Source organism: Micropterus salmoides, unplaced genomic scaffold, assembly GCF_014851395.1.
Source record: "Micropterus salmoides isolate LMB-PRFRI ecotype aquatic unplaced genomic scaffold, ASM1485139v1 Ms_hic_scaffold_1, whole genome shotgun sequence".
NCBI classification, from domain to species: domain Eukaryota; kingdom Metazoa; phylum Chordata; class Actinopteri; order Centrarchiformes; family Centrarchidae; genus Micropterus; species Micropterus salmoides.
In genome coordinates, this window is record NW_024040040.1 from 59,628,467 (window position 1) to 59,641,017 (window position 12,551).

Below are 12,551 nucleotides of genomic sequence, written 5' to 3' on the forward strand. Positions count from 1 at the left end.
GACAATGTCACAGGGCAAACCATGGACACAGAAAATCTCTTTTGCCAGGACCTCGGCAGTAGCTTTAGCAGAGGGAAGGTTAGGTAGGGGCAGAAAATGAGCAAAATTAGTAAATCGATCAACCACGGTGAGAATGACAGTGTTACCATCAGAAGGAGGTAGGCCAGTGACGAAATCTAGAGCAATGTGAGACCAGGGGCGTCGAGGAACTGGGAGGGGTAGGAGCAGTCTGGTGCTGGGTTGGTTCGACCCCTTATTCTGGGTGCAGATGGAACTCGCAGAAACAAACGATTTTGTGTCTGCCTCCATAGTGGGCCACCAGAAATGCCTGCGGAGAAAGAAAGGGTGCAAGAAACTCCGGGATGGCAGGTTAGTTTGGAGGAATGCGCCCATGTTAAAACTGCTGATCTGACAGAAGGTGGAACAAATAAGGTGCGGGGTGGAGTATTACCAGGACCAGGGTCATTACGGAGAGCCTCTCTCACCTTGTTTTCGATGTCCCAAGTGATTGCTCCGATGATGCAGGAGTCGGGCAGGATGTGTGTCTGGAACTGGGGTCACGTTTACCTCCTCGTTTAAGGCTCTGGATAGGGCGTCGGGTTTGATGTTTTGAGAGCCGGGTCTGTAAGTCAGAGAGAAGCTAAATCCAGGAGAAGGGTCTGTTGGGAGAAGTGAGAGAAGTAAGAGGAGCAGCCACACGACTGTAGTTCCGGGTAAACCTCCAGTAAAAGTTAGCAAACACAAGGAACCTCTGGAGTTGTTTACTGGTTGTAGGGCTGGGCCACTCTTGCACCGCTTTTACCTTGGACGAGTCCATCATGACCCACCCCTTGGAGACAATGTAGCCCAGGAAGGTGACCGTGGAAACGTGAAACTCACACTTCTCCGGCTTGGCGAACAGACGGTTCTCCAGTAACCTCTGCAGGACCTGGCGGACATGCTGGACATGTTCAGTGTCGTCCTTGGAAAAAATCAAGATGTCATTGAGGTAGACAAAAACAAAGCGCCCCAGCATATCCCTTAAAACGTCATTAATTGTTATTATTGTATAATTGTCATTATTGTCTCTTGGGTATTATTGTCTTTACACTTGTTAAAGCACTTTGTAACTTGTTTTTGAAAAGTGCTCTACAAATAAAGATTATTATTATTATTATTATAATAATGAGGCACTGAAACACAGCTGGGGCGTTAGTCAGACCGAAGGGCATAACTAAGTATTCGAAATGGCCCAAGGAGGTGTTAAACGCCGTTTTCCCATTCGTCCCCCTGATGAATCCTGACCAGGTAGTAGGCGTTACAAAGGTCTAGTTTGGTGAAGATGGTTGCCCCCTGCAGGGAATCAAAGGCTTCAGACATGAGGGGTAACGGGTACTTATTCTTAATGGTGATATTGTTGAGACCCCGGTAATCAATGCACGGGCGCAGGCTCTTATCCTTCTTTTCTACGAAGAAAAAGCCTGCCCCTAGGGGGGGAGGAGGAAGGTCTAATGATTCCGGCGTCCAAAGAGTGTTTGATGTACTTTTCCATGGCTTCGCGCTCAGGTCTGGATATATTGTAAAGCTTACTGCCAGGCAAGGGGGCACCTGGAAACAGGTCTATGGCGCAATCATAGGGGCGGTGGGGGGGCAAGGTCAGGGCTCGTTTTTTACTGAATACTTCGGAGGTCGTGGTAAACCGGGGGAACGTGAGCCAAGTCAGGTGTAACAGCTGAGGAGCTGGGTACCGGGACAGACTGGGGTGAGGCTGATCAAAGACACTCCGAGTGACAGGCGGGGCTCCAACTAGTGACTTTGGCTGAGGACCAATCGATACTGGGGTTGTGTTTGACTAAGAACTAAGGTTCTTGGAGGGAAATGGTCAGACCCAACTGTTTGAGTTATCCAAGAAACTCTCATCTGCCCCTGAATCAATAAAGGCTAGCAAGACACTGGACTGACCTTCGTGAGAGATGGTGGCTTGGAGGTAAGTGCGATGGTGAGAAGATGGAGCGGTTGTTCGGCTCGCTAGGGTGCTCCCAAGCTCTAGCGATCACGCCTGTTTGACGACCTTCTGGAGCAGGTGGCTAGGTGATGGCCCGGCTGGCCGCAATACAGGCAGCTGTTGGTCTGGCTACGGTGCTGGCGCTCTTTGGGAGTGGCCCAGTTGCAAGGGCTCTGCCTCCGGAGATGGTGCTCTGCGGTCGCTTGCCTGTGAGGAGAAAGGTGTTACTGGCTGAGGCGGTGAGAATGATCTTACCGTCCCAGACTGGTGTGGGGCTTGTGGGTCGAGGGCTGTTAGCAACCGCTGTTAGCCGTCTCTCTCTCCTGCTTTTCCGGCAGCAATTATCTATACGGATAGACAGAGAAATCAGTTCATCCAGATTTGAACTCTCAGGGTAAGAAACTAGTTCATCCTTTAGCTGTTCAGTCAGACCGTTGGAAAATACAGAGGTTAAAGCCTCATCATTCCAGCCACTCTCCATAGCCAGGGTCCGGAATTCGACGGCGTATTCCGCCACACTGTGTCTCCCCTGGTGCAGGTGTAACAGTCTCTGGGATGTCTCATTACCTCTCACCGGGTGATCAAAGACCTTCCGCATCTCGTTCGTGAAGGCAGCGTAAGGGTCTGAAATAGCCAAGCGTCTCTCTCATGCCGCGGTTGCCCACTCACGCGCCTCGCCCCAGAGGAGTCCGATCACGTAGGCGATCTTCGATTCTTCCGTGGAGTATGTTCGGGCTGCTGAGCAAAAACGAGATCACACTGGAATAAGAAGGCTCGGCACTGACCCAGATTCCCATCGTACCTTTCAGGTGCAGGGACCCAGGGCTCCCGGTCGGGTTGGTGGGAGGCCGCGGTTGCGGCAGGAAGAGAAGTGGGACTTGCGGAGGCTTCAGTGGCTGGGGGAAGAAGCTGCTGCTGGAGAGCGGCGACGGAGGTGGTGAGGTCGCGGAGAGCATCAGTGATCTCTCTTAAGGCTCTACCTTGTTGACCGAGAACCCCCTCCTGATGACTTATGGCCTGACGAAGATTCTTGAGATCCGCTGGGTCTGTCATGGCCGGATCGTACTGTCAGGGTTTTCAGGCAGAGAGGACCCAAACGCAGATCTGAGTTTAGATAGTTTATTCAAAGGAGGATGAGGGAAATCCGTGAGCGGGGAAGTGTCCAGGCTGCGGGCTGGACCGAGAGCTTACTGGCTGGTTGTCTGCTGAGGCGGTGGAGGTCTTCTGGGACAGAGAGAAACACAGGTTAGACTGGAACAGACAATAATCACCATGCAAACTGATTCTAAGATTGGCTGGGGCTGACACGACATACGTGTGGAGATTCAACGATCTGGCGAGGACTGGATGTCTGGGTCTCCTATTTAGGCGGTGGCTGATGGCGGGAAACAGAGCAGGTGTGCTGATTGCTGATGGGTTTCAGGTGAGTGCAGAGCCTGCAGCAGGCACGCCCCCAGCTCCCAGAACAGGCTCACAGCTGGGGCCTTGTGACAGACAGCTTATTAACTACTGTAAGTCATCTCAAACCAGTGTAACGTTAACTAAATTAAACTGTAACGTTACATGATCAACAGTAAACCTTTAACCTGTTTATCGCTTACAGAGCACAACCATGTGGCCTAATGTACAATGCCACTGTAAGTCAACACACCCCCCAGACTCTCAAACCCAGTGTAACATTATATCGACGTAAATGATTACCTTAATCAACCACCACAAGTTTGGCAAGTAAACAAGTGCTCATTCATCTTTTTATAACGAACACACACAGAGTCCGAGTCAAGTCTGAAGTTTTGAGGACTTAAGTTGAGTCTGAAGTCACTGTGTGTGTGACTTAAGTCGGACTCGAGTCCCAGTCTTAAACTCAAGTCCCCATGTCTGCCGTGAAATCAGCTACGCAGCAATATCTATCAGAGTTTGCTAACATTAGCTAACATTAGCCTCCGTAAGCTACGGCTAAAACAGTCTTTATAGCAACAGCTCACAGTCTTTAGAGCCATTACAAACACCAAACTGAGGTGAAAAACATGATTTCATGAAGCACGATTAATTACCCAGAAGACTTTGTGTATTTGGGAACACTGAAGATACATTTAAATCAACATTTAAAAGAAACTATCAGACTGAACAGTGGTAAAAATCCCTTCATGGGCACGAGGCTATACCAACGTCACCTGTGGAGTGCAAATTTCAGAAAAAGCCTATCTCATTAATTAGGTCTTTCATCAGGCTAACTAGCTTCTTAGACCACAACAAGCTAGTGTGGGTAGTTTTAGTCATCAGGAAGGCTAGGCTAACTGGCTAACATAGACTTTACAATATCACCGTCCTCATGTCTTACATATTCTCACCTGTTCTTCATCTTTGACCTCCCAGCTGAGGAACAAGCTGAACCAGGATCAGAGCGGCAGGCTGCAGCAGCAGAGAGACAGCCTGAACAAGAGGAACCTAGAGGTGGCGGCGATGGACCGACGGCTGGCCGAGCTTCGGCAGCGGCTCTGGAAGAAGAAGGCGGCCCTGCAGCAGAAGGAGAACCTGCCAGTGAGTGCACAAAATCAAAAGAATAAATCAGAAACATGTTTAGTTCTAAAGGGAGTTTGACCCTTTATACTGGAGCAGCTTGTAATGAGCACAAAATCAGAAAAAGCCTTATTTACTGAATTACCTCCAAGTAACCTCTAGAAACTAGCATCTACCTGCAGACATTAAACTTAACATCCACCATTCCCTCCAGGTGGCTTCAGACAGCATGGCCCCTCACCATGGCGTGGGCTCCAGAGTGGCGGCAGTGGGGCCGTACATCCAGTCATCTTCCACAACATGCTCTCAAGGGCCTCAGGTGCCGGCCCGCCAGGATGTTCTGGTGAAGCCGGCGTACCCGGATGGCACTGCCACCCTGCCCATGCCCGACTCGTCCCTGAAGCCACCTCCCAGACCGGCCAAACCAGCCTCAGGTGCTCAATGCAAAGCTACAACTGAAAGAAAAAGAACAATATTTTTAAGTTTTAAGTTATTTAATCTCAAACATAATGTCTTTGACGCTCCGTCCATTTCTCTGCTCTTTATAGGTTTCACCAAAATAACCAAACTCTCTGACTGGAGCAGCTCATTTTCTGAATCCAGTAGAGGTAACGGACACGCCTCTACCCTGCCTCGCATGTCCGGCCTCAGCTGCCACAACTCAGGTCAGTCATTTCTATAGAGTCCAGAACATATGAAGTTGTTTTTAGGTACCAGTAAGAAGGATATAACATTTCTCTGCCTTTTTATTATTATATTTTGTCATGGTTGAATTATCAATCTCATAAGTGTCTCTGTTGATGCATTCAAAGACACTCCTGATTTGGCTGCTTGAAAGGAATGCATTCACAAGTGATTTTTATTAAAAGATCAAACCCAGAAGAAAAGGAATAAAGCAATGTTCGTTCTTCAAGATTAAAAGAAATGCCACAGAGGAGAAGACATTTGTGTTATGATGATGATGATTGCCCCTCTTGTAGGTGGTAAGACCCTCACGGACCAGAAGAGCCTCTCTGGGTCTGACATCCCGCCCACTGTACCCTCACGGACCAATCACATCACTGACAACCTGCTCAGGGACAATCAGGTATCAAAGACTCCCACGCCCATTCCTTACTAAACAACAACAAACATCAAGTTCATTAAACCTTTAGTGAGGTGAAATCTAAAGAATTATAAGTATTGTGGATGTGTTGAAATATAGTGAACCAACAGCTCCAATGACCTGAATGATGGGATAGTTCTGAAAGACATTCAAAAGAGTCTGTGGCTCGCTTGACACACCTCTGAAATGTGGGATTGGATTCTCCTGAATGAATTTCCTCTGCCTGGAGATGATGGGGAAATGAAAATAAGCATCCAGAGGTTGATGTGGACCAATCAACTGGACGCCCACACTCCAACACATGCTTTATTGTGAGCATGTGAAACAGTCTCTTCATAATTACTTTGTTGAAGAGGAAAGATATTTGCTTGTGTGGGGATCAAACACACAAACCTGAGGTTAAGCGTCCCACACTCTACAGACCCGCTATCTAATGGGTTAAAAAAATTGTCCCGAAGCCAAACATACTTGCCAACCCCTGGTCTAGACCATACTCTTTTTAATATTATTAACAAAGACCGAACAATTCCCACCATGAGCAACCACTTTTCCACAGTGGCAAGGGAAACCTCCATTAACCGGCAGAAACCTCAAACAGAACCAGGCTGTGCTGTGTTGAGTGTGCATGTCAGGCAGCTAGTCAAGTATAATCAGACTTTAAAAGCAGCTCTGGTGCAAGGTGATGTGCAATTTATCAAAATGGTATTTAGCTGTTGAATTCTCATCTTTGTTTCTACCTAAGCCTATATAGCATTTCAGTTCATAATTAAAACAACAAACAAATTCTGTATGTAGCAGTAGGCCGTGGTATCTACATTACAATATTACATTTAGCTGATTTATAAAAGTTATTTTATTCATTTCCACTGAGTATAATGGTCTTTATTTCTGTGTACTCTGTGTTTCACCTTTAGGTCTCAGTTAAAGGTCAGTCCAAGATGGCGGCGCCACCTCCAGTTCCCAGTAAGCCCAAACCGATCTCCACTGGCCCACCAACTTTCTCCAAGCCCCTCTACAGCACTGGGACCTTTCCTGGCAAGGTGCGGCCAGTCGGGGCCCACCTCAGGGCTCTGGGAGTCCTCTCCAGCCACAGCCACACCCTCCCTCTGCCCAACAAGCAGGAGAGTCCGCCAGCCGCCGCCGTACGACCATACACCCCCGACCTCTCAGAGCCCCCGCCCCCTGTGCTGCAGAAGCCTCAGACTCTGGCGGCTTCGTCCATCTACTCCATGTACACCCAGCATGCCACGCCAGGGAAGGGCTACCAGCCGAGCGGGCAGGGAACGCTGCCTCGCAGCCAGCCCAGAGGTGATGCACTAATACGGTTGATACTTACAGCAATGACATCACTGTTGGTTATTATTAACATGTGGCACCACTTTGGTTCAGTACACCCTGTGTTAAATAATTATTTATTATTTCATTATAAATACATTTAGTATTTAGAATCTGGTCTGAGGCAAAAATCAAGAAATATAATAATGTGAAGTGATTTCATATAAGATTAACAAAAGAGAAAATCGGGAGAAGCTGGAAGCAGAGTATATTTGACCCAAACGATTATTGACTAATCGATAAATTTAGTAATCGATTCAACTTTAAAACAGATGTTGGTGTTGCTGTCTCCACCCCCTCACAGTGTATGGCAAACCAGTTCTCCCAGCTAGCGGGGGGCAGCAGTCTATCGGCTCAGATGGCCCAATCATGAATTCTGGATCTTGCGTGGTGGGCGGGAGTGAGGTTGACAGCGGTTGCCTGGGTAACGGCGAAGGTTTCGGAGCAGAGACGGCGGAACGAGCCACCCCGCGACCACTCAGCCCCACCAAGCTCCTCCCCTTCCTGTCCAACCCCCACAGGAACCCCAGTGACGCCGACCTGGAGGCCCTGCGCCGCCGGCTGCACCACGCTCCCCGGCCCCTGAAGAAACGCAACTCCATCACGGAGCCGGAAGGACCTGCTGGACCAAACATCCAGAAGCTGCTGTATCAGAAAACCACTCTGGCTGCGATGGAGACCATCCCCATGGAGACAGGTGGTCCTCGTGGCGTTCACGAGGACAGGATGGGCGGTGCAGATGTAGCGTCCAGAGTCGAGGACAACACCAGAGCGGGCTTCAACCAGCCGCTCGCTGAGAGCCCAGAGGACAGCCTGACTCCGCCCCCTCTGCCCCCACGCTCACCCATCGCAGACCCCACCTCCTGTCGCTTACTGCCCCCCCCTTTGGAGGACAAAGAGGAGGAAGAGGAGGAGGAAGAGGTGCGTCCGTCCGCCTCGTCCCTCCAGGACTACTTTGCAGACGAGTTCCCGCCCTACCCGCCCCCACCTTACCCTACCTGTGGTGACGGGGAGCAAGGAGATGATGCCCCCAACCTGCAGCCGCCAGAGGTCACAGGACAGGTCACAGCGCCCCCGGTGAGGGTCAACAGTTTACAACAACATTTAGATTCTGATTACAGCTTTGCTTATTAAAGGCTCACTTCTTATTTCCTCTGTCTCCTTCTCTTCGGCCTCTCAGGGTAAGAGGTCGATCCTTCGTAAAGCTGGCTTGGAGCGGATTGACCGCAGCATGCGGGTCAAGTTTAACCCTCTGGCTCTGCTGCTGGACTCGTCACTGGAGGGCGAGTACGACCTCGTCCAGAGGGTCATCTATGATGTGAGTCTGGTCTTACTCTGTAGATCCACTAGAGAGAGAGAGAGTCGCCTAGTTTGATACAACTCAGAGACAAATGTACTCACATTTTCACAAACGCAGAAGAACAAGTGATCTCTACAAAGTGCTACTGTAAAATGTTCCTTACATCTTAGATTTGATAAGTTATATAAAAAGTGCTACAGCTCTTGAACGACAGATAAAAAAAGTGGATAGAATGTGAGCGGAGTGTTTTGGTCGGTGCATTTATTCTGTATTTAAATGTGCTGTTAATGTTGTCACTGTTTTTCAGGTACTTCTTTCATAATGTGAAATTTCAAATCTGCTATTATGTCAATTTAGATTTTCAGTGTTAGCCTTGTAAGTGAGATTAATGTGTGTACAGTATATGGAAAGTTTTGAGCTCAACATTTTTCATCCTAAAAGCCCTAAAATGCTTGAAATCAACAGATTGACTCCAGATTACATGAAAAATACATGATCGCATGTGAATTCTGCAGGTGGACGACCCCAGCATGCCGAACGATGAGGGCATCACGGCGCTGCACAACGCCGTCTGCGCAGGCCACACTGAGATCGTAAAGTTTCTGGTTCAGTTCGGTGTCAACGCCAACGCTGCTGACAGCGATGGCTGGTGAGTTTGAACCAGAATATCATCACGCAACAGGCCCGCTGACCCACCCATCTTTATTTAAAGGTTTTGTTATTTTTGTAAGACTTACTGGCTGTGACCATATTCATCCATCTTTCTGTCGCTGATTTTCATGGATATAGCTAGGTAGCTAGCAATGTAGGAAGATGGCGTCCCCATTTTTTAATCCCTCCCACAATACTCTCGATTGGCCCTATTGTTTCTCCCCCCGAGAAAACAGGTTTCAGTTAGCACAACAACGGACCTATTTCAATCATTGAGCAAAGCTGAGATGTGGAAGGCGAAACAGACATCTGGGATCAGGCTAATCAGTCTGGACCATTCTTTCAAATCTTTCTTCCTCCCTCTCTCTTCGTCTCCAGGACTCCCCTCCACTGTGCTGCCTCCTGTAACAACGTTCAGGTCTGTAAGTTCCTGGTGGAGTCGGGAGCGGCGGTGTTCGCCACCACATACAGCGATATGCAGACAGCTGCCGACAAATGTGAGGAGATGGAGGAAGGCTACGCCCAGTGCTCCCAGTTCCTCTACGGTGAGACAAAAACATAATGTGTCGCACTGTAGATTTCCTTAGCATTGGTCATGTAGCATGTTAACATCAAACCTCACTCTAGAAAAGGTGATCCCTGATGGGGTTTTGAGGATTCCAGAGGTTACATGATCTCTGGAGGTCATTGAAAGAGTTCAGGAAGAGCAAGAGTAGGCCTAGTTTGTCGCAATTATTATATTATATAATTATGCATTATGAAATTATGTGACACCTATAGTTACCTGATAGTAACAGCAATGCAGTTTAATATTACAGGTGACAGAAGTCTGGGGCAGCTAAACAAACTATTATCAGGGAGTAATTGATATTTTCCCATAATTATGTGAGCAGTCATGATCTGATTTACATACGTCTTCAAACCACAAAAGTGAAAGGAGTTGGTTAACGTTACCCGGCTGACAAGGTAAAGGTGTGCGGCCTGTCGCCTGTCTTCACCTAACAGCTGATGCATTACTCGCTGCAATATTTCAAAGTGGTCCGCTGTCAATGTCAAATGTTGAAAAAGACAAATTTTCATGAACGAGAGCGGTCACTGCTAATCTCACAGACAAACACACTGCATTTCCTGTGACTACTCCGTAATATCATTTAATTTGTGTTTCACCATTTAAATGCTTTTAATGTGAAGCTGCTGCAGCAGGAAATGTTCATTAGCAATAACTTAATACAGCATTTTTTCTGTGAGTTTTGCCACAGATGCACAGTTCATAATACTGCAAATATATAAATATTGCAATACTTTGGTGGTCTGGATGTGGCCCATGGGCCACCAGTGGATGATCACTGCCCACAGGCCACAAAATCCTGTTACTTTTCTAAAGTATGGCTCAGATTTCATCACTGCTTGATTACAGTATTAGCAGCTTTCCAATTTTTAATGATTTTGTTGGTTGCTAGCAGGTCCCTGCCCACTACCAGTCTTTGTGCTAAGCTAAGCTAAGCTAAGCAAGTCCAGGACATATCCAATACTTTCTACACAAAGTTTCAGAGGACCAATAGCCAATGAATAACCTTGTGGTAACAGTTTTCTCCTGCTTCCAGTTTTTGTACTAAGCTAAGCAGCTTCTGGACGCATCCGATATGATACACATAAATTTCAAAGAACCAGTCTCTCATATACCAAGAATGTATATTTCTGTAAACAAACCGGAAACGCTACTTGGCATGGGCTCGTCCGGGATTTGAAGCCAGACTTCTCGCACCCTAAACTAGAATCATACCCCTAGACCAATGTGCCACAAGAATCTGTCTGCGTTGTGAATAACACTCAGATTTCATCACTGTTTAATAATAATAGGAATAGCTTTGAATATAGTGGTCCTTTCTTATCACTTTGCGGGAACCATGTTAGCAGTTCCGCCCCGCTTCCAGACTTTCTGTTAAGCTCTTATTGATAGCAGTAACAGTGTTACCAACCACAAAATGTTTTTGGCAAGGGCTCATCCAGGATTTGAATACGGGACCTCTCACACCCAAAGCTAGACTCATACACCTAGACCAGCAAGCCACAAAATTTATCTTGTGTTTCGAAGAGAGAGATTCAATTTTATTAACTTTTGCGTTATAGTTGTAAAAGCTTTGCATAACTGTGACATTTCTCACTATTTTCATAATGTATTACGATTAAAATAGAAAATAATCAGCTGATTAATACTTATTAAAAATAATGTGTAATTGAAGTTTGATACAAAATAGTAGTACCTCAACCAACTACATTAATGCATGAGGAAAATTAATCTAATAATATAATAGATAATAGTCATATTGGACATTTTTTTCTTTCTGCTTTGAGTAGGCTACTTTTATTTTTAATAGCCTACTTCTACATTTTCCTGCTTATAGCCTACTTACATACTTTTACTTAATTTTTTCAATGCAGTACTTGCAGAGTATTGTTTCAGTGAGGTATTAGTAATTTTCTGAACAGACCTAAGTTACTTTGTTCACCACTGGCTAAAAAAGCCAAAGCTTCTGGTTGCAAAGAGGTTGGAGAGTTTTTGACTGCATCAATTATGTACTACCCAACATCAGCCGCTCTCACTACCTTTGATCACAGGCAAGCGATTTCCTCCAGGAATCATAAAATCAAAATACTAAAAAAAAAAAACAACACCTGCAGTTACTGCATTCATCGGGTCTTGTGCGTCCAATTTTCACTCCGTGTGTGCACACGCATCCATGTTGCCTAGTAACGAACGTGCTTTCAGCGGAATCACAGAATTACCCGGAAAGAACCGTTTTAATTTCTATTAGCTTAACGGCTCTGGCATTCATTACAGAGAAAGCTATGAACTTGGCAGAAAAATTACTGTCCATTAATTGAATATAGCGGAACAACTTTGAGGGCGTTATCTCTTAACTTACTTCTCAGTGTGAGAAATACAAGGTGTTGCGTGTGAGCTGCGTGAACAAACCACAACCCCTTCTTGGTATGGACTTGCCTGGAATTTGAACCTGGAACCTCTCATACCCGAAGCGAGAATCATAGCCCTAGACCAACAAGCCATAAAGGCTCACGTCTGTTCTGAAGTTTGATTACAGTAGGAACAGCTTTCCAAATATACAGTTTTAAAGGGTTCTTCCTCTCCGTTTGGGTTCTGACAGGTGTTCAGGAGAAGATGGGCGTGATGAACCGTGGCGTGGTTTACGCCCTGTGGGACTATGAGCCTCAGAGCGATGACGAGCTCGGCTTCAGCGAGGGCGACTGCATGACGGTGCTGAGACGGGAGGACGAGGTGGAGACAGAGTGGTGGTGGGCAAGATGTGGTGACCGTGAGGGCTACATCCCCCGCAACCTGCTGGGGGTGAGCTGACTATGCCAGTATACCCTGTAGTCATTACCAAATTACAGTTTTTTCTAGGAACTTCACGTTACTGAATCACTTCTGTTGTAGGAAATGATTTAAAAAACAGTGGGACCATAAAATAAAGTGTTTGAATAGCTGCAACAGACCTCATGTATGCAGATCGAGGGAAGATACAGTATGACGTCCGGCTCTGTTCTTTGAGCTTCATAGGGAATTGATCCGTCGACCTTGCCGGCGTCAATCTTCTCTTTCTTCCAGTAAATCGCAATGTTTTTTAATCGCGTTT

At 46.8% G+C, this 12,551-nt stretch overlaps 1 protein-coding gene across 1 annotated transcript in view; it reads left to right on the forward strand.

Annotated features, from left to right (window-relative positions):
• Positions 1-12,262, forward strand: part of LOC119914507 (apoptosis-stimulating of p53 protein 2-like) — a gene marked incomplete at its 3' end in the record, with an annotated part of 36,711 nt that extends 24,449 nt beyond the window's left edge. Inside the window, 10 exon segments of the mRNA XM_038733842.1 lie at positions 4,361-4,525; positions 4,719-4,938; positions 5,053-5,169; positions 5,485-5,591; positions 6,524-6,917; positions 7,249-8,021; positions 8,125-8,262; positions 8,760-8,893; positions 9,274-9,440; positions 12,063-12,262. Coding sequence (XP_038589770.1) covers positions 4,361-4,525; positions 4,719-4,938; positions 5,053-5,169; positions 5,485-5,591; positions 6,524-6,917; positions 7,249-8,021; positions 8,125-8,262; positions 8,760-8,893; positions 9,274-9,440; positions 12,063-12,262 — 2,415 coding nt within the window.
• Positions 12,263-12,551: the final 289 nt, after the last annotated feature.